We start from the raw sequence: 27,135 nt of genomic DNA, 5'->3' as shown, positions 1-27,135 counted from the left end.
CTGTTTGAACTTACCTCCTAACTAAATCCTTTTTTTCTTTAATGAATACTCCAACCTATGCTGTTCTTCCTGCTTTCTCTCACACTGTTCCTCTTGCACTTTTTCTGGCTCTCGAACTCTCCCCCTTAAAATATAGCAAGTGTGCCGAGCTGGAAGAAGAACTGAAGAACGTTACCAACAATCTCAAGTCACTTGAGGCACAGGCTGAGAAGGTAGGGTTCCAATAGAGTGCTGTGACTTTTCCTGTTTAAGTTTGTATTTGGTGAACTGTTGTGCATGTTCTGTAGCTTTTGTTGTGCAAGTGCAGATTGTGTATTTGTGCATTTTGAGATGTGTTACCTCCATTGCATGGCTCTCACTTCAGCATGAACTTGACTTCAGTAGATATAGTTGTAGTCTGTAGTAGTGTCGGGTACAGGAAGGATTAGCTGGATGTCCTTCAAGGATGCATCTGCAGTCCTAACAAATGGGTTGTCCTGGCCTCAGGCAGCCCTTCGGTCGGCCGGATTCCAAAGTCTGGGTCTGGCCTCGGCTGATGTCGCACTTCACCCGACGTCATAGCTGCAGTTCAGCGGGTATAAAGGCATCAGCCAACGCCATTTTCCTCAGTCTTTCTTGCCGCGTGGCGCCTGAAGCAGAAGCTGTTCGCAAGTGCCGGTCGGTCAGAACCAGAGATTGCTACTACCGAAGACTTCTAAAAAGCTAAGTACCCCGTTGGGGACTCTTTCTTGCCTCAGCCGATGTCAGAAAAAGTGAATAACTGTTTAACTTGTGGGAAACAAATACCTCATAAAGATTTCCACTCTTACTGCCTACCTTGTTTAGGCCCAGACCACGACGTAGCAGCTTATCTAGCCTGTGCTTCCTTCAACTGACGGACACTTACACTTAGACGTCGGTCGGAGTTTGCAGAGGAGTTTTTCGGCTCCACTTTTGCTTATATCATGCAGTCGGAGACTCCGACTTCACATTTAGCTAAAAAGCATAAGGAAAAGGACCGACACTCGCGGTCCGCGGTTTCGTCCAAAACTGCAGTTAAGCCAACCGCGAGTGTCTCTGTTTCGGCTGAAACAGAGTCTGCGGTTCTTCTTTCGGCCGAAAGCATGCCTCCTACTACCGAGGCCTCTTCCAGCATGGCTGAATCTGCTAACGAAAATCCACCTGCTCTTACAGTTTCTCAGGATTTCAGATACTATCCCCTTAGATGTATCTACTCCTGCACGTGGAGCTGCTAGGCCCCCTGCATCCATGTCAATTAAGGCTTTTGCCAGGGCTAAAGCAGCTAAATCCTCAAAGGCCGTGCCTGCTAAAAACCCCCTCACAGGCCTAGCTCTAATGCTCAAATGCTTAGTCTAGCAGAGGATCTCATTTCTTTGATCAGGGGAACCCAGTCTCACCCTGACAGGGCCTCTCACCCACCTCTAGAGAAGAGGCCTAGAGCAGAGCCCCCTGAGCCAGTTTCTTCAGATTACTCCTCTGATGAATCAGAAAATACAAATCCTCCAGAAGGCCCTTATTCTCCATAGGAGGACTCTGATGCAGAGGATTCCATACCTTCTGCCTCTCCTCCTGAGGAATTTTCTTTCGGGGAAACCTTGCATGCTATGAGGGAACAATTTCAGTGGCAGGGTCAGGATTTTTCAGACTCTAGGAAAAGGCTTAGGACCTTTTTACATTTACCACAGCATAGGCCTTTAGCTATTCCTCCAGTACTTACAGTTGTGGATGATGCATTTAATGATGCTTGTACTGCCCCTGACTCACTGCCTCCGGCCCCTGCTAAGCCCGACAGATACTACAGGGTTCCGGACACACATTATCATTTGTATAAGGCTCCTATTGCAGATCCTGAAACTATTTCACAGGGCCCCAAAGCTGTAGCAACTGCCTCTGCCAAAAACCCCCTCCCCTCTGAAAGAGAATCTAGGGCATTGGAGAGATGGGGTAAAAAAGTTTATACTTCTGCTACTCTTTCGGCTAGGGCCTTAAACTGTTAATTCCACATGATTCAGTATCAAGAATTTGTTAGATCAGCTCACTAAAAAACTGTCCTCGCCTGAGCCTTTAGACCGCAAGTCCCTTCAGGATTTGGTGCATAACACTCAGCAGTTCAGTAATCATTCCTTAAAATGCGGCTATGATGCACTGGAGGCTTCCTTTAGATCAGCTATGACTGGTACAGTGATCAGAAGGCATGCATGGTTAAAAGAGCAATCCTTACCAGACCATGTAAAGTCAAAGCTTCTAGATGCTCCCATGGAAAAGCACAGTTTGTTTGGTTCCCCTGCACAGCAAGTGTTGAAGGTGGAAGAAAAAGCTAAATCTGTCCAGACGGTCAAGGATTTCTTACAGGTCCAGCCTCCGAGATTTAGTAGGAACTGGCCTTCCAAGAATTGGTCCTTTCCAGACACCACCAGAGCACAGAGAAGCAGAAATAGACGCCCTAAAGGCAGAGGTCAATCCAGAGGTGCCTACAGGGGACGTCAGTGGCAGCCTAACAGCCAGAGAAGTACTGCCACAGATCCAGCCACTACCACTTCCACAGGACAATCACAGTGACTTGGCTCTGAAACCGCCTACCAGGGAACAACTGGGAGCACCCTTAGGCGGAAAGCTAGCCTTATTTTCAGTAAATTGGCATTACATTACAGGAGACAAATGGATTTTACAGACAATAGACAAAGGCTACAGGTTTCACTTCCATACTCTTCCAAGGAAGAGAGGAATGCCAAACCTACCTCCAAACCAAAGGACAAACGCTCTACAGCAAATAGACCACTTACTAAGGATGAGAGCTATAGAAAAGGTACCGGCTATGGAACAAGGACAAGGATTTTATTCAAGGCTTTTCCTGGTACCAAGAAAGGAAAACCAATGGAGACCTATCCTCGACCTGTCCGCTCTAAACACATATCTCATTGTTCCAAAATTCAAGATGCTGACCCTACAGCAACTTCTTCCCATGCTGGGCAAGGAGTCTTGGCTGGTGACTCTGGATCTCAAGGAGGCATACCTGCACGTCCCCATACGACCAAATTGCAGAAGATACCTCAGATTTCTTGCAGGATCAGAGCATTATCAATTCTCAGCATTGCCTTTTGGCTTATCTACTGCGCCCAGAGTATTCACGAAATGCCTGGCATCAGTAATTGCTCATTGCAGGCTTCAGGGAATTCAAATTTATCCATACTTGGACGACTGCCTGTTACAAGCGGACAGCAAAGACAAATTAACAAAAGATTTGAAAAAGGTTATTCACCTGCTGCAAGCCCTGGGATACACAGTCAACACAAAAAGTCAAGGCTGATACCATCCCAAAGGATAACCTTCTTGGGTGCAGAACTGGACACACCAAACCAGATGGCATTCCTCACAGCAGAAAAACAGGAGCAGCTACCACTCTATTTCATGGCATTAACGCAGAACCAGCTTACAGCAAGGAAAATCCTGCAAGCCCTGGGTTACATGGCATCCTGCATAATAATTCCACATGCCAGACTACATATGAGGAAGTTGCAATGGTACCTGAGGAATTTATGGTCTCAGCACAAGCACAGCCTAGAAACCCTAATTCCATGCCTGAAGCAAGAATTCCAGTGGTGGGCCCAGGCCTGTCAATTGAACAAAGGACTGCCCTTCCACAGGCCTCACCCAAGCCAGACTATCACCACGGACGCCTCAGACCTCTGTTGGGAGGCACACATGGTGGACAAGTGCATACAAGGCTTATGGACTCAAGACCAGATGAACCTACACAAATCAAAAAGATGCTGGCAGTAAAACAGGCAATTCAGACATTCAGACCACTTCTTCAACAGGGTTATTTGCTGATAAGGACGGACAACACCACAGTTATGTGGTATATCAACAAGCAGGGAGGCACACATTCATATCCTCTATGCCGGATGGCAATGGACCTCTGGAATGTGGCCCTGAGCCTCAACATTCAGCTCCAGGCCATATTTGTGCCAGGAAAAGAAAATATACTAGCAGACATCTTAAGCAGAACCACCACGGATGCCCACGAATGGATGCTGCATCCAGACATCTTCAAAACCATCACAAGGAAATGGGGACTGCCAGAAATAGACCTGTTCGCATCCCCACACAACCACCAATTGAAAAAATTCTGCACAAGGACATACCACCCACTTGTTTGGAAGGTGGACTCCCTATCCTTCAGTTGGGAAAGCCTGACAGCATATGCATTCCCACCTCTTCCTTTGATGCACAAAGTGCTACTGAAGATCAGAGAAGATCACCCGAGGATCATCTTGATAGCTCCAGACTGGCCGAGACAACGTTGGTACCCACTACTGAGTAGTATGTCCCGGGAACACGCATGGCCTCTACCCCTACTACCTCTACTGCTAACACAACAACTTCAAAACCCTGCATCCAAACTTGAAAACACTGCAACTAGCTGCTTGGAACATTATACAAGGCAAAATAACCCAGATTTATCTCAAAGGGTTAAAGACATTATCTTGGAGGCTCGCAGACCCTCAACAAGGAAAAACTTATTCAGCAAAATGGAAAAGATATCTCATTTGGAGTGCAACAAAAGGAGTAGATGCATCATTGGCAAACATAGCTAACATCCTGGAATACTTAGCAGAACTTTTCCACAATGGCCTGTCTTACTCCTCCATTAAGATTCATACATCAGCAATTTCAGCAGAATGCAACATGGATCCTCCAGTCTTCTCAACCTCTACTCAGGCAGTTTCTCAGAGGAATTAAAAATGTAAAGCCACCAAGAAAACAACCATTGCCTACATGGGACTTGAACTTTGTGTTAGAAAAGTTGACACTTCCCCCTTTTGAACCAGCAGCAACAGCAGAATTACAGTACTTATCTTGGAAAACTGCATTCCTTTCTGAATTACAGGCATTAATGGCAGTACAACCCTTCCTTATCTTCCATCAGGATAGTGTCCATGAGAACTAATCCTACCTTTATGCCAAAGGTGGTCTCCAGGGTATCATTAAACCAAGCAATACACCTACCAACATTCTTCCCCAACCCGCAGAACAGGGGGGAAAGATTGCTGCATACCTTGGATGTACACAGACAATTGCGCTACTACCTGGACAGAACCAAGAACAATAGAAAAACTGACCAGCTTCTGGTAGCATATGCAACAGGAATGGAAGGAAAAGCAATTTCAAAACAGACAATCTCAAAATGGATAGGCAATTGCATTAGATTTTGTTACTCTTTTCATGGAAAGGCAACTCCAGAAAACATCAGACCTCACTCCACAAGGGCTACAGCCACTACTACAGCTTTCTTACGAGGAGTGGCTACCAAAGACATTTTAGAGGCTGCTACTTGGAGCTCCGTGCATACATTTGCCAAGCATTATAATCTACCTTTATACTCCAGATCCCGAGCAGGTTTTGCCACTGCTGTTTTGCAAGGGATCTTAACTACACCATAAACTTAGTGCCTCCTCCCCCAGTTTGGCTATGGTATTCTACCCATTTGTTAGGACTGCAGATGCATCCTTGAAGGACATAGTACAGTTTTGTACCTACCATAAATGTAGATGTCCGAGAGGTATGCATCTGCAGTCAGGATTACCCACCCTCCTTCCCCTCTGTGGTACTCCTAGGGTATTTGCCCATCTTGTAGCTAGCTGGGGGAATCTATTGTGGTGTATTTGTTTGTATATATGTATATACATGTTTATTTCTATTTGCTCTCTATTTGGAAACATTTGCATTTATCCAAATTTAGCCTTCCTAGAGGGCACTTGGCATCTGGGGCAAGAAACTGAGGAAAATGGTGTCGGCTGATGCCTTTATACCTGCTGAACTGCAGCTATGACGTCGGGTGAAGTGCGACATCAGCCGAGGCCAGACCCAGACTTTGGAATCCGGCCGACCGAAGGGCTGCCTGAGGCCAGGACAACCCATTTGTTAGGACTGCAGATGCATACCTCTCGGACATCTACATTTATGGTAGGTACAAAACTGTACTTTTCCTATGCAGAAATTACTGTTAAAAGGTCCTACAGGGTAAGTTATTTTTTTTTTTACTCCCCAGTTTCATAACAGTGGCACGGGCATAGTTTAGCTTGAAGATGCAATTTACCTGTTTGGTTGAAGGTTGCAGTAGTCCACCAGCTAAGGCTCTTTGTATTGTGCTGTATACCGCACCTCCAAAGACTTGGGCAAATCTTCCCACTCATTTCTTTAAAGGATATTCCACATGTCCCCAGGGATCTAATTTTAAAATTTGGCTGTACAGGTAGTATAGAATGGGTACCAGAAGTAGGAATGGAACTTGAGTGCCCCTTTTGGATCAGTCTTCAGACTGAATTCTGGAAGTTCAAAGTGGTGACCTTTGCTGAGCCTTCTGCTTTTACATCTGCAGTCTTCCATGGTCACCCTGCCTTCACCTCTCCATAGCTACATTGGGCCCCTAAAAGTGTTGGATAGATTGGATATTGAAACAAGAAGGATGCTTCATGCTTACCAAATGATTTTATAAAAATCAGTGTGTACCAAGATTATGTATTCCCTGCTCCGAAGGAGGGATGGGCCTTCTTGAAATTGATTACATGTATAGATTTACAATCATGGGACTCAATACATCAGCTGACCTCAAGGATCCAAATTTGAAAGTTTTGAAACATGAGAATAAATCTAAGGTGACATTTCTGCCTAATTTAGTAGACTCATGCCTATGTCAAGCAGGAGTGGAAGTTATACCAGAAGTGGATAAAAATCAGGCAGCAAACTGAATGTGCTAAACGAAAGAATGTAAGGTGAAGGATCAGATGATAAGGCAAATGTGGGGGAAAAAAAACTGTTGCACGCATAGATAAGAGCCTCATGTTCAAGAACGAACACAGGAATGGTTAAGGGGAGGTGAATTCACATCAAGAAATGAAAGGTTAATTTTGGCAGCCCAAGATAGTGAGCTACATGCACGCTGGTTTACAAAGCCCATTGAGCATGTGGGAGAAAGATGTATGTAGGTTTTGTAAAACTGAATTGGAAACAAGTCGCACCTTGCTGCTGGTTGTGATGCACTGAGAGGGACTGTATACTGAAAGGCATAATGTGGTGAGACTGTTGCACTGGATTGTGCAAATATGGTATCTAAGTGGCTGAAAAACACTGGAAACATGAGCCACAAAGAATCATAGAAAATTATCACGTGGGATCACCCAATACCAACAGTTCAAAAGATCGATGCTACCATCTTTTCTTGGACCACTCTATCCAGTTTTCTTGCATCTATCATTGAAATCTCCATACCCAGTGACTACAGTGTCTTGCAGGCAGAAACGAGAGCCATATGGAAGAAAGATACCCAGACAGTTCCAGTAGTAGGAGCAACAGGTCTTAAAAATTTACAATCCTATTTAGATAAGTTACCAATTCATGTAACACCAAGCGAATTGCAGGAGTCATTACTGGGCACATTGCAGGTGCTCTGAAGAGCACCTTTGGCTAATGTCAGAGTGAAACAATACTAATTTCATGAACTTTAATCGCACTTTGACTTGGGAATGGGGTCCATTCCAATCATGGTATTAGAAACCCAAAAGACTTGGAGAAGTTTAAAGACAAAACATTGGATAGTGTTGGTGGTGGATAGTAGTAGTCTAAGTTGATAGTGTTGGATAGATTTGAAGGATGCTTCATGCTCTGCAAATTTATCCATGTATACCAAGATTATGTATTCTCCGTTCTGAAGGAGGGATGGGCCTCCCTGAAATTGATTACATGTATAGATCTGCAGTCGTGGGACTCCACACATCTAATGACCTCACAAGATCCAAATGTAGTGAAAGTTTTGAAACTTGAGGAGAATAAATCTAAGACTACATCTCTGCTTAATTTTGCAGAAGCATATTGACGATAAGCAGAAATGGAAATAGGACCAGAAGTGGATAAAAACCAGGCAGCAACTATGACAAAAAAACGAGAGTATAAGGGGAAGGACCAGATGAGAAGGCAAGAAATGTGGAAAACAGTTGCAAGTACAGAAAACTTGTGGAAGAGCCTTATGTTGATGAAGAACGAATGCAGGAATGGTTAGAGGCGCGAATTCAAGCCAAGAAGATGCGAATTCAAGCCAAGAAATGAAGTGTTAATATTGGCAGCCCAAGATAGTGGGGCTACATACATGCTGGTTTACAAAGTCCATTGAACATGGAGACATGTAGGTTTTGTAAAACTGAATTGGAAACTGTCCCACACATTGTTGCTGGTTGCGATGCATTAATGGCAGAGGGACTGTATACTAAAAGACACAGTAATGTGGCGAGGCTGTTACACTGGAGATTGTGCAAACATTATGGTATTGAAGTGGCTGAAAAACACTGGAAACATGAGCCACAAAGAATCCTAGAAAATGAAGTTTATATCACAGGATCACCCAGTACCAACAGTTCAAAAGATAGATGCTAGAAAACTGGATATAGTGGTCCAAGAAAAGACAAGTGGCATTTATTGAAATTGCCAAACCCAGTGACTAGTGTCTTGTGTACAGAGACGCAAAGTCATAACCTGGATGTGCAGGCAGAAATGTGAGCCATGTGGAAGAAAGATACCCAGACAGTTCAGTAGTAGGAGCAACGGGTCTTGTATCTAAATACTATTGTAAATTCTTTTGTTACCAATGTATGAATTGCAGGAGTCCTTGCTGGACATATTGTGTGCTGCAAAGAGCACTTTTGGTGGACAAAGTGAAACGATACTAATTTCAAGTGTCTATCCTTCGTCTTGCAAAAGACAATTGCTGCAGCAATTCACATCATACCTGGATGAATGCCTGATCCAAGAATGAAAACCTGACTGAGCTGCCTACGTTCCCTGTGCTTAAAATCCCAGAGTTGTACCTTATTCCATTTTAGAATTGCTGTTTGGTTGTCCATGCTCTATAAACTAGGTTTGTTCTGTTCCAGCATTTTATAGTGGTCTTTGAGTGAAGTTGGAACTTGGCAAGAGAATTCCTGTGTCTTGGGATACATGACCTTTTGTATCTTGATGGCATACGAGTAAGCTGCAATGGTGCCTGAACAAGTGGTGCCCATATTTGCAGTGCCTGCAGCTGTCCATTCCCTTAGCCTGGGGAGTGAATGCACCAGAGCTGAAGAGCGAGGGAACTTGGGAGAATGCCCTCAGGAAGAGGCACATAAACATAGGGGAGCCTTGCATGGGCAGTGCTGCTGTGATGTAAATCAGCAAGCAGAGGCTTGTGTTATGCAGAATAGCAGTGAGTATGGGAACTGGCCCAAGAGTGATTACGCACTGGCACACGCATCCCAAGGGAATAGGCTGGCAAACCAGCCATACAGAATTAGATGCATGTCCCAGTGAGTGCATGCTGAACTGGGACCAGTTTATTGACTTAGTTCAGTATGCCAGATGTAGATATTTTGCTACAAAAATTAAGCAATTGTGTAACCATTGTACCAGTTGAGGGGACCTGGGCTTATTTGATACTATGTGCTTTCTATACAGTACCCTTGATGGGTCAAATACTATTGGTCCCACTTTGGTCCAGGCAACATTGGATCTTATTGCAGTGTTTCTGCCACCAAATCCATTCCTGTTTGCCTAATTGCCTGTTAAGCGGTTCCTTTAAGGGGGTATTGCATTTGAAACCACCCAGCAGTGTAGTAGTTCACCATATGACTTGCATTTATTTTTGGCTTGACATTGTTCCAAGGTCCAGCTTATATATGCCTTCTTGAGTTTGCCGTCTGTTGCCCTTAAGTTCTTGTTCTGGAAGACTGCATTGCTTGTGGCACTAACTTGAAATATTTCTGAACTGAAGGCCTTCATGTGCAGGGAGCCTCTTCTGGCCTTCAAAAAGGCAAGCCCTAGTAAGGGCCAACTTTCATAATCTGGTGACTGTTATCCTTGTACTAGGTCATTCACCTTTGCTAAAGAATGCAGAAGCGACATGCAATCATTGTATGTCCAAAAACTAAGCCGAATAACCTGCTTTCTAAAATCTTACCAGAGATTCATGCCTTATGCGAAAGGCAGGGAGGAGGTGACATAAGTAAACCATATTTGTTACCTTCCAATTTCAGGTCGGGTAAGTGCTCTTTTCAAAAGAACTACAGCAGCTACCAGTGTGTAAAAGGAGCTGGTACCAAAGTCCATCTTAAAGGCAGCTTACCTGGTCCTGTCACCTCCAAACATAACCCTAGACGGTCCTTGCAAGGCCTGGACATTTTTAGTGGACATTCTGTAGAGTTGCTGTGCCCCACCTCCTCTTCCAGGGGCCAGCCACCTTTCTGATCTGTAATCTCTTGGAGAACATAATTAAGAATTTGTATTCAGTGCTGCAGTACCCTTTCCCTCCTTTCATTAAGTTTCTTATTTTGACATGGTCTGCAGTGGTTTGGGTAACCAGGCCAGCCGATTTCACCTTCACTTGATCATGCAACTGTCCTTGTGGCTTGACAACAAGCTGGGGAAGCAGTTGTGTGGTGCTCTTTGGTTACTTTACATTCCCATGGTGGGCTGCATTATGGGATGATTCATTCCCAGGCAGGACAAAGATGATGGTACAGGCCAATGTCTGTCTGGTGGAGGGAACCCACTGGGCTACGGGGGGTTAAGCACTCTGCTAGCTTTATGGCTTCTGCAGGCAGGAGTTAGTACTACAGTTGCTAGATGATGAAAGCTTTTAATCACAAAGCTCTTTGATGTAAACTTTTTACTGTCAGGCAGTTGTGAAATATACTCCTCACTTACAGCAAGTTTCTAACAACTGTACTTTGCTGTGTACGTCAAGGAAATATAAAGGATTTATTGAGCTATAGATGTCAGTAGGGATCAATGTATGCATTGCTGCAGGTAAATCGGGTTATTATCCAAGGTTCTTATCCAGGCGGTTTTGTGTATTATACAAAATGAGCTTTCAGTGCATTTGTGTTGCATTCTGGAAGAGTCACGACCATCTCCTCTGTCTCATTTTCCAGAGACAGTCTTTCAGATGAACTGTTAAACCAAAGTCCCATCTACTTGGTCCAGGTGGCTGTTAGATCCCACAGTACCTATTGAAATGAGTAGTACTTTGTACAATTGTAAATATTTTGTAAATAGTTTTGTATATAAACATTGCAAGTCTGTTCACATTTCATAATTTCCTTTAGTCTTCCTAAATTTTCATCCTTATTAGACCATCACTCCTTTTCCCATTTTACTTCATGAATTTTAACTATGTATCATTAAATATTTTTTCATTCCACGTAGCACACAACTTTAATACATTCTTTACTTTTATTTGTATAATATCCTTTTTTAATCGTTCAGATTTTATCCAGTTTTAAATCTTCAAAATGTCTGTAGTTTTTCCCATAACTTTTTTTACTCTTGCATTTCAAAAACTCATGTTCTGTAGTGTCATCTTACAATGTATACATTGTGATTGCTTTTTTCTTTTTATGTAGCACATTTCCATGGCAGTTTCGGTCTCCACAAAAATCTTGACATTCTACTTTGATTACGCCATTTGCTGCTTTTTTATCTGCTAAATTTTCCCATGGCTTTGCATAGAAACGTAGTACAAGAATATCATCCATTTTTATTCTCCACAAATAGTTTTTCTATTTTCTTGCTCTTGTACTATACCCCAACATTTGTCATGCTTGTATTTGGAGTTTTACTACTAATTTCCATTTCATTTATCCACGTCAAAGTTAATGAAGCAGCATATGTCACTGCATTAATTAACCCTAAACCTTTCCCCTTAATTTTTTCATTTATATAGTGTTCTGAATCTGCAATAATTCCCTGAGTACTGTGTGCAGCATAAATGTACTTTATGCTATTCCTGTAAATACTGAATTTATTCCCGTATATACTGAATTTATCAAACATTTTTTCTGAATGATTTGGGTTCTCCAGAAAAGACCAGTTTTTCTATTTTCCCATTGAATTCTATTTATTTAAATCTGTATTCCGAAAATGTATTCCCAACTCAGAAATTTAATTTTGTGAAATATATACTCTACTACATCACCTAAACCTTTATTTCTCACTAAATCCATCCCTATCACAGCTAGACATTCATTTTTGCAAATTACTTTGTTTGCAATTATGTTGTCTGCATATGTTAACAGGAGAAGAATTCTTCAGGTGTTATACCCCACCTCCAAAATTTTTGTAAATTATTTCACATACGTTCACATACACAACTAATGCAGAGTATAGAACTCATTGGACATTCCTGCCTTGCACCATTCTTCATATGTACCAATTGGCTTAATCAGCCATTTTTACTTTACTATATGCTGACCTATAGAACTTAATTTGCGTTATTCTTTTATTACCTGTAGGATTTCATGTTCATTTGTCAAATGCCTTAAGGTCTTCTATGATTTTCTCTTCTATTAGCAATATCCTCTACAATTTGTCAACCCTTCCCCCTTTACACTCTAGCTTGCGTAATGTTTTCCATTTAGTTTCACAACTTTGGTACTGAATGATTATGAATATACAGTCTATTTTTATATCATCCTTCCATATGAAGTATTCCACTTGCATAATTCCTACATAAAACCTTCATTTGACCATTTATTCAAAGTTTTAAAACATATTTTGCCAATTCCTTAAATTTTTATGCATTTCATACCCTATTCCATCTAGTCCTGCAGCTGAATCTATATTTACTTGTCCTAATACTTTATTTCATTTGAAGAAATATCCCTTTCCAACTCTGTTTTGTTACTTTTTTTACTTTCAGTGTTTTTTGCTACCTTTTTAAACGTTTCTTGTACATATTGTACTACACTATTCATCTTTTCCGGATTTTCATTTCTTTTGCTTTTTTCCCTCATTACACTACCATTTTTTTTTTACTAATCTTAAGTAACTTTCCTTGTAAAATCTTTGCTTGCATAATTCTTTCATTTTTTCAAACAATTCTTTCGGTCAGAGTGCTTTGTCATGATCGTGTTTCACTGTCGCAGTCATTACACTTTGCAGGTAGTCTGCCAGCAGGATAACCTGTCGGTCTGAATTCCAAAGTCTTGGTCCAGCGTCTGTTGCTGTCGCCTCTTCCCTAACGTCAGTGCGCCAGGGGTGTAAAAGATGCAGCCGACGCCATTTTCTTCAGTCTTTCTTGCCACGTGGTGCCCGAAGCAAAAGCAGTTCGCAAGTGCCGGTCGGCAGACTCCTGAGACTTTTGTGTTTGAATTTCATATCCGAAGTCTTCATTTAAAGGTAAGTACCCTGTTCGGGAAACTTGCTCCAGACAGATGTCAAAGTTAATTGTATTTCTTGTGGGAAGCAAATACCTCAAGGACTTCCATTCTTATTGTATTCCTTGCCTAGGCCCTGATCACGACGTCGCTAATTGTAGGTTTTGTGCTAGATTTAACCAATGCGCTATTAAGCGTCGGCACGATTTTGCATTTCACTACTTTGGCCGAAGATTTAATTACACAATGTCGTCTGATAGCCATCAGACTACCACAATTCACAAAAAATGCAAGGAAAAGGACAGGCATCAGAGATCCAAAACTGACTAGGCTTCTTCAAAGCCAGTTGCCGGTTCTCAGTGAGGTGCTTTTGCAGCCCCTGACGCCTGCTACCTCAGCCGCAGGCCGCTTCTGACTCCCACATGGAGCCGACTAGGCCACAGAAAACTCAAGGTATTGGACACTCTGAATATATCCCTCCAGATTGGTCCAGAGCTGCTGAGCAGGCATCTGCTTCTGAGGGTGTTTTCAGGCCTACACAGTTGTATGTAAAACCGACCTCGGCGTCAAAGGCAAAAGCTAAAGCTCCACTAACAACAAAGAAACAAGTACAGCAATCCCATGGAGAAGCCTCCATGCCTAAAAAAAAAAAACAGATGCTCAAAATAGCCAGAGACCTAATTACTTTGATCAGGGGCTTCCCACCCCCTCCTGATAAGAGGCCTAGGCAAGAAACAGAATATGAATCTTCAGATCAGGTTTCCATTTCCTCTGATTCTTCTGAACATGAATACTCTCTTCCTCCCTATGAGGATTTTGATGCTGAAGAATCTATCCCTTCAGCCTCTCCTGAGGATTATTCACATTGCATACCATGAGGGAGCACTTCCACTGGGAGAGCCAAGTCTACTCCGAATCGAAGAAAAGGCTTAGAGACTTCTGTTTACTTCCTCAGCACAGACCTCTTGCTATTCCTCCTGTTTTAGACATTGTGGATGATGTATTTTCAGTCCGGACTGTCTCCAGACTCTTTACCTCCAGCACCTGTGAAGCCAGACAGATACTGCAGGGTTCCAGATTCCCATAAATTTCTACACAACCCTGCTGCAGACCCAGAAACTATATCTCAGGGTCCCAAAGGGGTCAAGGCTTCCACTGCAAAAAAAAATTATTCCCTCAGACAGGGATTCAAGGGCACTGGACAGATGGGGGGAAAAGATTTATACTTCTGCTACCTTGGCTGTAAGAGCTTTAAATTGTCAGTTTTATATGCTTAAATATCAGCAATACTTAATGTAGCTGCTTAAACAGAAAATGTTCACAAATTCTGAATGTGCAGAAAACAAAAATGCAGGATTTATTGCATGCAGCTGAACAAGTAGGAAAGCATACTTTGCAATGTGGTTTTGACTCTCTGGAGGCCTCCTGCAGGGCTGCTGTTACGGGTACAAGGTAGGAGGCATGCTTGGTTAAAGGAACAGAATCTGCCTGATGGCAATTATTAGATGCTCCACTACAGCACGATACTTTGTTTGGTGTTAAAGCAGAAGAGGTGTTGAAGAAAATGGTGGACAAAGCGAAATCTATACAGACAAGTTAAGGATTTCTTACAGGTACAGCCACCCAGATTTAGCAGGAACTGGCCTTCAAAGAATTGGTCCTTTCCAATGTCACAGGCCACAGAGGCAGATACAGCCTCCCCAGAGGCAAATCCCAGCCCCAAGGCTCGTACAGGTCTAAAGAATGGGATGCTTCTACCTCCAAAAGCGGAGAAGACGAATCTCAGCCATACAGGAAACTGTCCCAATGACTTTACACTGCCAGCACCAAGCACGTATCTTTTGGCAGCCCCCTTAGGGGGGAAAACTAGCACTTTTTTCACCAAATTGGCACATGATCACCCGGGACAAATGGGTCTTAAATATAGCGTCACAAGGCTACAGGTTCCATTTTCACACCCTGCCAAGGTCAAAAGGTATGCCAGACCTGCCACACAATCCATGGGTAGAGGCACAAAAGCAAGTTTAATCTCTCATGGACATGAGGGCCATTCAGCGAGTGCCGCAGCAAGAGCAGGGACAAGGATTTTACTCTACTTTTCTTGGTACCCAGAAAGGACAAAGCCTGGAGACAATACTCTACGACCGTCTACTCTAAACACATTTCTGGACATTCCAAAATTCTAAATGTTGACTCTGCAACAACTTCTCCCCATGCTGGGCAAGAAGGCTTGGCTTGTAACATTGGACCTAAGAGGCATACCTGCATGTCCCAATCAAGTCTTGCAGAAGATACCTCAGATTCATAGCTGGCTCAATCCACTACCAATTCTCTGCACTGCCCTTTGGCATATCTACTGCGCCTAGGGTCTTCACAAAATGCCTGGCACCAGTAATTGCATTTTGCAGAGAGGAATTCAAATATATCCTTACTTGGACAACTGCCTTATTCAAGCAGAGAACAAGGACATTCTACTAAAGTATCTAGCGTTTGTAAAAAGATTACTAATTTGCCTAGGGTACACAGTAAACGAAAAGAAATCAAAACTAGTACCCTCTCAGGAGATAATATACCTGGGTGCAAGCTTTAAATACAACTACCCAGATGGCTTATCTCATGCCAGACAAAGGCAACTGACTTCATATTTCAAAATGTTTGCAACAAAGACCCAGTTATCTGCAAGAAAAATTCTGCAGGCTTTGGGTTTCATGGCATCCTGCATTCTGCTAATTCCATATGCAAGACTGCATATGAGGAAACTACAATGGTATCTAAAAAGTGTTTGGACTCCACATTGCCACAGCCTGGAAACATTAATCACCCTCATTCCCTGCCTGCAACAGGAGTTTTGATGGTGGGCACAGGTCTGTCACCACAACAAGGGACAGCCATTCACTTTACCCACAGCCAGGCAGACATTAACAACATGCATCAGACTGTGCCTGGGGGGCACACATGGCAGGAAAATGTATTCAGGGCACATGGTCCACAAGCCAAATGCATCTTCATATCTATCAAAAAGAGATGCTAGCTGTTCAAAATGCCCTGACAGCCTTCAAGGATCTACTTCATCCAGGACAACTGCTAATAAAGACTGACAATACTACAGTCATGTGGTACGTAAACAAGCAGGGAGGCACGCATTCCTATCCCCTCTGCAGACTAGCCATGACTGTGGGACACAGTATCGACTTACCAAGTACACCTGCAAGCACAATTCCTGCCAGGAAGGATAAATACTCTGGCAGACTAAGCAGAAACCTCACAGATCCCCACGAGTGGAAACTGGATCCACAAGTCTTCAGCATGATAAAGAAATGGAGATGCCCAGACATAGATCTATTTGCCTCCCCTCACAACTGATAGCTACAGAGATTCTGCACAAGGACTTATCACAAGCAAGCATGGAAAGTGGATGCTCTATCATTCAGCTGGAGAACCCTAACAGTATATGCCTTTCCTCCTCTGCCTCTCCTCCCCAGGGTACTCCTAAAGGTCAGACAAGAGAAGCCAAAAATGATTCTGATTGCCCCAGACTGGCCCCGCCAGCACTGGTACCCAATCCTAAAGAGCTCGTCTCCAGCCCAGGCTGGACATTACCTCTAATTCTTCACTTACTGACCCAACGAAACAATCAGATCCTTCACAGCCAACTCAGGACCCTAAATCTGGCAGCATGGCGGATAATGTAGCCATTCATAACACACCTCTCTAAAGCAGTGATGGATGTTATTTTGGAGGCCAGGAGGCCCAGTACCAGAAAGTCTTGCGCAGAAAAATGGAAGACATTCTGTGCTTGGAACCAGGCACAGGAATTGACATATTTGTACCAAATATTCCTCAGATTTTGCAATACCTAACTGAGATGCTGGACAAAGGCCTATCCTTTTCATCAATTAAAATCCATGCCTCTGCCATTTCAGCTCATTACAATACGGAACCACGTATTTTTTCTCATCCATTGCTAAGGCAGTACCTCAGAGGGGCCAAAAACATAAGACCTCCAAGGAGACCACCGATACCTGCATGGGACCTCAGTTATGTCTTGGAAAAACTTACACTGCCTCCTTTTGAGCCAGCCAGTACAACTGAGAAAGTTCTTATGGAAAACAGCTCTGCTCCTAGCAATAACCTCTGCAAGATGAGTCTCGTAGTTGCAGACACTCATGGCTGTGGAACCTTTTATCATTTTCCATCCGGGCAGGGTTCCTTTGAGGACAAACCCGACATTTATGCCTAAGGTGGTGTCCAGCGTAGCCCTTAACCAAACCATTCATTTGCCTACTTTTTATCCAAACCCACAGAATAAGGGTGAGACTCCTGCATTCCTTGGACATACACCAGACAGCTCCGCTTCTACTTGGACAGAACTAAAGCTTTCACAAAGACTGAGCAACTCTTAGTGGCATATGCTGCAGGATCACAAGGAAAGGCTATCTCAAAGCATCCTATTTCAAAATGGATAGGCCACTGCATTCGTTACTGCTATTCACAACATGGCAAATCAGTGCCCAAGGACATTAGGCCACATTCAACCATAGCAGCAGCCACGTCAGCAGCCTTCCTCAGAGGAGTACCAACCAAAGACATTTTAGAGGTTGCAACTTGGGAGTTCAGTGCACACTTTTTTTACAAGGCACTACCACTTACCTCTCTACTCTAAATCCAGAGCAGGCTTTGCCACTGCAGTTCTGCAGGGCCTTGTAGCCTCTCCTAACCCTATTTAGACCCAGCCACCCAACCACAGATTTGGGATTCAACCGAAGTGCAATGACTGCAACAGTGAAACACTGAACATAGTACAGTTGTGTACCTACCATAAATGTAGATGTTAGTGTATTCACCGTTGCAGTCCAGGTTACCCACCCACCATCCCCCTTTTCTTTGCTGGGACTTCTCTATTCTATACAACCTATGTGGTGTATTTGCTTGTAGATGAAGGAATTGTTTACTTTAGTGCAAGCATACTTATTGGCATTATTTTAGCCTACTCTTTTAGGGGCACCTGACATCTGGGGCAAGAAAAACTGAAGAAAATGGCGTCTGCTGCATCTTTTATACCCCTGGCGCACTGACATCAGGGAAGAGGTGACAGCAACCGACGCCAGACCAAGACTTTGGAATTCAGGCAGACTGCGGGTAGCCTGCCAGCAGTATAACCCAAGTGTAATGACTGCAACAGTGAATACACTACATCTACATTATGGTAGGTACACAGCTGTACTTTCTAAATCTTTCATTGCATTTTATATTCTTGTTTTGCATCATATTACCACTAAAAATGCTTACTCATCATTTTTATTTAGCCCATCTTTTAGATATTCCTTGTTTTCCTTTCTCTAGCCATATTGCAAGATGTTCAGAGAATCTTTCAGCTACTTCCCCTTCTATAAATTTGTACAGTAGCAAAAAGGTTTATTGCAGTTCTGTGCATACCCCTTTGTAAGTTCATGAATTTGTTTGAGTTTTAACTTAACACATCTTGTAACATTTTTTCTTATTTCCTTTTTATGCTTTCCTCTTTAAGACTAATTGTGATTTTATATATATATATATATATATATATATATATATATATATATATATATATATATATATATATAATACGTATATATGTATATATTTATATATATACGCATACACACACATATACACACGTGTGTGTGTATGTGTGTATATATATATGTGTGTGTGTATATATATATATATATACACATACGTGTGTATACACACATAATATAAATATATGTGTATATATATGTATATATATGTATATATATGTATATATACATGTGTATATACATGTGTGTATACACGTGTATATACACACACACATATATGTATATATATATATACATATAATATATACACACATATAATATATACACACATATATATATATATATATATAATGTGTGTGTATATATGTGTGTATATATGTATATATATATATATATATATATATATATATATATATATATATATATATATATACACATAATGTGTGTGTGTATATATATATATATATATATATATATATATATATATATATATATATATATATGTATATATATATATGTATATATATGTATATTGTGTGTGTGTATATATATATATATATATATATATATATATATATATATATATATATATGTATATATATATATATATATATATGTATATATGTATGTGTGTGTGTATGCTTTCCCCTTTACATTTAGTGTACACATGTTGTAATTCTATATACTTGTTTCCCTTTTAAATTTTCAATGGTTAAAGTTAAATTTAATATCTTTACTGTATTTTTAGACTATGGCTATCGCTGAACATGTCCTTTCTCAAATTCCAGATTCCTTCCTCCCAATAGTTTCTGTAATTTTAAAATTAATTTGTTAATCTTGGCCCAATGTCCTTCATGGATGCATCTGCAGTCATAACAAATGGGTTGTCCTGTCGTCAGGCAGCCCTTCGGTCGGCCGGATTCCAAAGTCTGGGTCCGGCTTCGGCTGATGTCGCACTTCACCCGACGTCATCTCTGCTGGTCTTCGGGTATAAAGGCATCAGCCGACGCCATTTTCCTCAGTCTTTCTTGCCGCGTGGCGCCCGAAGCAGAAGCTGTTCGCAAGTGCCGGTCGGTCAGATCCAGAGATTACTACCGAATACTACTTCGAAGACTTCTAAAAGCTAAGTACCCCCGTTGGGGACTCTTTCTTGCCTCAGCCGATGTCAGAAAAAGTCAATAACTGTAACTTGTGGGAAACAAATACCTCATAAAGATTTCCACTCTTACTGTCTGCCTTGCTTAGGCCCAGACCACGACGTAGCAGCCTGTTCGGCCTGTGCTTCCTTCAACCGACGAACACTTAGGCGTCGGTCGGAGTTTGCTGAACAGTTTTTCGGCTCAGATTTTGCGTACATTATGCCGTCGGATCCTCAGACTACCCAAATTGTTAAACGCAAAGAAAAAGACCAACACTCGCGGTCCGCGGTTTCGGCCGAAACCACGGTTAAGCAAGCTGCGAGTGTCTGTTTCGGCCGAAACCGAGAAAACTGGTCAATCTTCAGCCGAATCCATGACTACTACTGAGGCTCCTGCTACCTTACCTGAATCGGCCTCAGAAATTTTGCCTACAACTGTGGTTCCTAGTGATTTCAGACACCATCCCTTTGGATGTCTCTACCCCAGCACGTGGTGCTGCTAGGCCTCCTGCAGCCATGTCTATTAAGGCCTTTGCCAAGGCTAAAGCAGCCAAATCTGCTAAATCAGTGCCTGTTAAACCCCCCTCACACAGGCCCACTTCTAGTTCACAAATGCTTACTCTGGCAGAAGATTTAATATCCTTAATTAGGGGATCCCAATCTCACCCAGACAGGGCCTCTCAGCCCCCAGAAAAGAGACTTAGAGCAGAGCCCCCCGAGCCAGTGTCCTCTGATTCTGCAGATGACTCGGACATTACAGACCAGCCAGAGGCTCCTTTTTCTACTTATGAAGATTCCGATGCTGAAGAATCCATTCCAGCTGCCTCTCCACCAGAGGAATTTTCCTTTGGGGAAACATTACATGCCATGAGAGAACAATTCCAATGGCAGGGACAAGATTTCTCAGATTCAAGAAAAAGGCTTAGGACTTTTCTGCACTTACCACAACATAGGCCCTTAGCTATACCTCCTGTTCTGCCTGTTGTGGATGATGCATTTAATGATGTCTGCACTGCTCCTGATTCTTTACCTCCAGCCCCTGCCAAACCAGATAGATTTTACAGGGTGCCAGACACTCATCACCACCTATACAAGGCCCCACTTGCAGACCCCGAAACTATATCCCAGGGGCCTAAGGCAGTAGCCTCGACCACAGCAAAAAACCCTATTCCTTCTGAAAGGGAATCCAGGTCCTTAGAGATGGGGGAAAAAAGTTTACACCTCTGCTACTCTCTCAGCTAGAGCTTTAAACTGTCAGTTTCACATGATCCAATACCAAGAGTTTACGCTTGATCAATTAACTAAAAAACTGTCCTCTGATGAATCTTTAGATAAGAAATATGCATTAGAAATGGTGAATAACATCCAACAGGTTAGTAACCATTCCTTAAAATGTGGCTATGATGCACTGGAGGCTTCATTTAGATCAGCCATGACTGGCACAGTGATAAGAAGGCATGCATGGTTGAAAGAACAGGTCTTACCGGATCATGTTAAAGCAAAGCTATTAGATGCTCCTATGGATAAGGCCAGTCTATTTGCTACACATGCCCAGCAGGTAATGAAGAAAATGGAAGAAAAGGCAAAATCTGTACAAACAGTTAAAGATTTCGTTCAGCCCCCAAGGTTTAGCAGGAACTGGCCTGCCAAAAATTGGTCCTTTCCTGACTCCACAAGATCCCAAAGGGGCAGGAATAGACGCTCTAGAGGCAGAAATCAATCCAGAGGAGGTGCCTACAGAGGACGACAGTGGCAAGGCAATAACCGAGGCACAGACACAACCACTGCCACTGCAACAGGACAATCACAGTGACTTGGCTCTGACTCCGCCTACCAGGGAGCAAATAGCAGCACCATTAGGTGGAAAGTTAGCCTTATTTTCGAAAAATTGGCACTATATCACAAAAGACAAGTGGATTTTGCAAACCATAGACCAAGGCTACCGGTTCCACTTCCACACCTTACCAGTAAAAAGAGGAATGCCAAACCTCTGCCTCCAAATCAAAAAATAGAAGCTCTGCAGCAGATAGCGGAATTAACAAAGATGAGAGCTGTGGAAAGAGTTCCAATAACAGAACAGGGCAAAGGATTCTACTCCAGACTCTTCCTAGTGCCAAGAAAAGAGAAAAGTTGGAGACCTATTCTCGACCTGTCCATCTTAAACACATACATCATTGTCCCAAAATTCAAAATGCTGACCCTACAGCAACTTCTTCCCATGCTGGGCAAGGAGTGTTGGCTGGTAACTCTAGATCTCAAGGAGGAATACCTGCACGTCCCCATTCGACCAAATTGCAGAAGATACCTCAGATTTCTTGCAGGATCAGAGCATTATCAATTCTCAGCATTGCCCTTTGGCTTATCTACTGCGCCCAGAGTATTCACAAAATGCCTGGCATCAGTAATCGCTCACTGCAGAGTACAGGGAATCCAAATTTATCCATACCTGGACGACTGCCTGTTACAAGCGGACAACAAAAGCAAGCTGACAACAGATTTACAAAGGGTCATTTACTTGCTACAAGCCCTGGGATACACAGTCAATTTACAAAAGTCAAGGCTGATACCATCCCAAACAAGAACATTCTTGGGCGGAATTGGACACAGTAAAACAAATGGCATTCCTAACTGCAGAAAAACAAAAAGAGCTCCCTCTTTACTTGGCATTAACAAAGCAGAACAAACTAACAGCAAGAAAAGTTCTGCAGGCCTTGGGCTTCATGGCATCATGCATAATCTTGGTCCCACATGCCAGACTGCATATGAGAAAGCTACAGTGGTACCTAAAGAATTTATGGTCTCAACACAGGCACAGCTTAGAAACAGAAATACCACTAATCCCATGCCTAAAACAGGAGTTCCTATGGTGGGCTCAAGCATGCCAGTCAAACCCAGGCTTACCCTTCCACAACTTTCGAGCAAGCCAAACCATCACAACGGATGCCTCAGACCTAGGATGGGGGGCGCACATGCTGGACAAATGCGTACAAGGATTGTGGACTCAGGACCAGCTGCACCTGCACATAAACCAAAAAGAAATGCTGGCAGTAAAACTGGCAATCCAAAAATTCAGACCATTCCTCAAAGAAGGCCATTTGATAAGGACAGACAACACCGCAGTCATGTGGTACATCAACAAACAGGGAGGCACTCATTCATACCCCATATGCAGAATGACTTTGGACCTTTGGAATCTGGCTCTCAGCTACAACATCCAGTTGCAGGCAATATTTGTGCCGGGAAAAGAGAACACCCTAGCAGACATGTTAAGCAGAACCACCTCGGATGCTCACGAATGGATGCTACACCCGGACATCTTCAAGGCCATCACAAAGAAATGGGGAATGCCACGAATAGATCTATTCGCTTCCCCACTCAATCACCAGCTCAAAAAATTCTGCACAAGGACATTCCACCCACTTGCATGGAAGGTGGGCTCTCCATCCTTCAGCTGGAAAGGCCTGACAGCATATGCATTTCCACCTCTTCCCTTGATGCACAAGGTACTACTGAAAATCAAAGAGGAACCTCCAAGGATAATCCTAATAGCTCCGAACTGGCCAAGACAACACTGGTACCCATTGCTGAGGAGCATGTCTCAGGAGAAAATGTGGTCAATACCCCTGATGCCTTTGTTAACTCAGAACAACTACAACATCATGCATCCAAACCTAAAAACCTTGCAACTGACTGCCTGGAACATCACATAGCAGCAACTAACCCAGACCTTTCCCAAAGGGTTAAAGACATTATCCTTGAAGCCCGCAGACCTTCAACAAGAAGGAACTATGCAGGAAAATGGAAAAGGTTTGTCATTTGGAGTACTGAAAGAGGAAAAGATGTGTCGAACATAGATATTGCTAACATTCTGGAGTACTTGGCAGAGCTTCTACATACAGGCCTGTCCTATTCCTCCATCAAGATACATGCATCAGCTATTTCAGCAGAATACAGCTTTGATCCACCTGTCTTTTCACATCCTCTACTCAGGCAGTTCCTCAGAGGGATCAAGAATGTAAAACCTCCTAGGAAACCACCATTACCAGCATGGGACTTGAACTTTGTGCTAGAAAAGTTGACACTCCCTCCGTTTGAACCAGCAGCAACAGCAGATCTACAACACCTGTCATGGAAAACTGCTTTCCTACTGGCAATTACCTCAGCAAGGAGGGTTTCGGAACTACAGGCCTTAATGGCAGTGCAACCCTTCCTAATCTTCCATCAAGTTAGGGTGTCCATGAGAACTAATCCTATATTTATGCCTAAGGTGGTATCCAGAGTGTCTTTAAACCAGGCAATCCACCTACCTACCTTCTTTCCCAATCCACAAAACAGAGGGGAAAGAATGCTGCATACCTTGGATGTACATACAGTTACGCTACCTGGACAGAACCAAAAGTAACAGAAAAACTGACCAGCTTTTTGTAGCCTATGCAACAGGAAGGGAAGGAAAAGCAATTTCCAAACAGACAATCTCCAAATGGATAGGAAATTGCATAAGATTCTGTTACTCCTACCATGGAAAACCAATTCCACAGAACATAAGACCTCATTCTACAAGGGCTACAGCCACTACCACAGCTTTCTTACGAGGAGTGGCAACCAAGGACATTATTGAGGCGGCTACTTGGACCTCCGTGCATACATTTGCCAAGCATTATAATTTACCTCTATACTCTAGATCCCGAGCAGGGTTTGCCACTGCTGTACTGCAAGGGATCCTAACTACACCATAATTTTTCTTCCTCCTCCCCTAGTTTGGCTATGGTATTCTACCCATTTGTTATGACTGCAGATGCATCCATGAAGGACATAGTACAGTTTTGTACCTACCATAAATCTATATGTCCGAACTGGATAGCATCTGCAGTCAGGATTACCCTCCCTCCTTCCCCTCTGTGGTACTCCTAGGGTATTTACCCTCCTAGTAGCTAGCTGGGGGGGGGAGTCTCTTATGGTGTATTTGTTTGTATATATGTACATACATGCTTATTTTTTGTGTTTGCCTTCTACTTTTTTGGAAACATTGGCATTTATCCAAAATTTAGCCTTCCAAGAGGGCAACTGGCATATGGGGCAAGAAACAGAGGAAAATGGCGTCGGCTGATGCCTTTATACCCGAAGACCAGCAGAGATGACGTCGGGTGAAGTGCGACATCAGCCGAAGCCGGACCCAGACTTTGGAATCCGGCCGACCGAAGGGCTGCCTGACGACAGGACAACCCATTTGTTATGACTGCAGATGCTATCCAGTTCGGACATCTACATTTATGGTAGGTACAAAACTGTACTTTACATTTACCCGACATGTATTACCACTCGAATCCCTAGTCTTACTATATTCGTAATACTATTAACATTTTACAGAAAGCAGTCTTAAAATTTTCACTTCCCTTTTCCTTCAATTCATGGTTTCAGGGTCTATATTAGAACACCGAACATTCAAAATGTCGGGTGTTCTAATATCGAACCCTAGCAATCGGGGGGGGGACCTTAAATTCGGAACAGCAAATTTTTTTCTAAGGACAAAATTTGCTGTTCCAAAACGCATACAACACAAGCATACCAAACAAACGGCAGTCCACACATGCACCTAAAATCTAACACTTAACCTACACTAAACTATGCAAACACCACCAACTATCCTTTAACCCAAACCCTAAGGTCGTCCCTGTCGCACAGTCCTCTCACCTGTGCCCTAACTCCCCTAACCCGCCCTAACCCATATTCACAAAATCGCACACTTACCTGAACCCGACCTGTAAGTTCCACCAGAGCGCTGAAAATACTGAAGCAACAGAAATGGACAATCAAGTTATTTTCCTAGGAAAGAATTGTTTCCTGTTCGATATTTTCAGTGTTTGCTGAAAACTGGTCGATATTGGAACACCCAACATTTCAAATGTTCGGTGTTCTAATATAGATCCATGGTTTCATAAGTTCATAGCGAATTGCTAGGCTAGTTAAAATCAAACTCCTTTACCATTTTGCCATCACCCAATCATTTAGCTGTATATTTTCATCTGTTTCCTTTTTGCTCTCTCGTACTTTATCTACATTTGTTTACCGGGAAATTCCAACTGGACACTGGTCCATTTTCAGTGGAGGCCCACTGCGAAAAGCTCCAAACAAGCAAAAATGATTAAGAAGTAAAAAGTAAATTATGTAGCACATGTAAACAGTAGGAATGTGAGGATCCAGTTAGGAACCAAGTAACAAGACAGAGTACAGCTGCATTTGGAAATGGCTGTGAAAATAAGATGACTTGGAATGTTGTATATTATAGCATGTATTATAATATGTAGTTGTCCTTTAAATTTTTTTACCCTTTTGCTAATAGAATCTATTTTTTGCGTCCCAATTTGTCTATCACTTATTTCAAAACCTTCTGTCCTTTTTTTCTTGTCTAATTTTTCTTTCTACCAACATTTTTCCTTACTGTTTTTGCAATCCATCCATAAGTGTCCGGTTACATTTATAACATTTCGGTTCACTTTTTTTGCATCATGTCCCATTTCCCCCAAAAATATTTTTTCAGTTGCTTATCTAATGTCCTTTTCCACAAAAATGTTTTGGTTGTCTCCAGTATTTTATAGCACTCTTATTTCCCTCCACGTTTGTCATGCTTGGTATATGCAGAATGTTTTCTATTTTTAACCCAATATTACAATCCCTTGTGCAAAAATGGAGAAAAGGGTTGTGTATGGATTACAGTCCCAGCCACCAGTCCATAAACCCCTTTAGTCAACTTTTGCAGTGTCCAGTGCTTTACCTAAAGCTGTCAAATGTTCTTTCCAAGTCTTTCTACCTCTGTTCGAAATTGTACATGAATTTTGTTTCCCTTTTAAATGCTTTTGTTACAGATTCCATGGGTTACAGTCTTCATTTTCCAGCGAAGTTTTATATTTAAAATAAATGCTCTTAACTTGTGCTTTTACACCCAAAGCAGGCGTTAAATTGTCCCATACTTTATACCTGTCCTTTTTTGTCTTTACTTTAAATCCTTACCATGTACTTTCATTTTTCTGCTGCCTTTACTACTCCGCTTTTGTTTTCTTGTACTTTCTCTGCTTATGTTTTCCTTCTCACAGCTATATTCTTCAGGAATCTCTGCATCCTCATCTTGTGTTTTCTCCATAATGTCCCCCCAGGAAATATCTTCATTTTCTGTCTGCACCACCAATTTTTAATTATCCTGCAACCCTCCCAAGTGGAGGGTTGTAATTGTATGTCCTTTGCTAACTTGTGTCCA

At 42.5% G+C, this 27,135-nt stretch overlaps 1 protein-coding gene across 4 annotated transcripts in view; it reads left to right on the top strand.

Annotated features, from left to right (window-relative positions):
- The window catches only part of LOC122808839 (tropomyosin alpha-3 chain-like), a 609,453-nt gene that overhangs the window by 346,622 nt on the left and 235,696 nt on the right, over nt 1–27,135 (top strand). The window contains exon 6 of one of the 4 annotated variants that reach the window (XM_044079925.1): nt 137–212. The exons of the other annotated variants lie outside the window; for them this stretch is intronic. Coding sequence (XP_043935860.1) covers nt 137–212 — 76 coding nt within the window. The remainder of the gene's footprint in view (nt 1–136; nt 213–27,135) is intronic. 4 annotated transcript variants of the gene reach the window in all.

The sequence above is a fragment of the Protopterus annectens genome, chromosome 8.part0 (assembly GCF_019279795.1).
Source record: "Protopterus annectens isolate FY-2018-M chromosome 8.part0, PAN1.0, whole genome shotgun sequence".
NCBI classification, from domain to species: domain Eukaryota; kingdom Metazoa; phylum Chordata; order Ceratodontiformes; family Protopteridae; genus Protopterus; species Protopterus annectens.
This window is presented reverse-complemented; position numbering and strand designations above follow the sequence as displayed.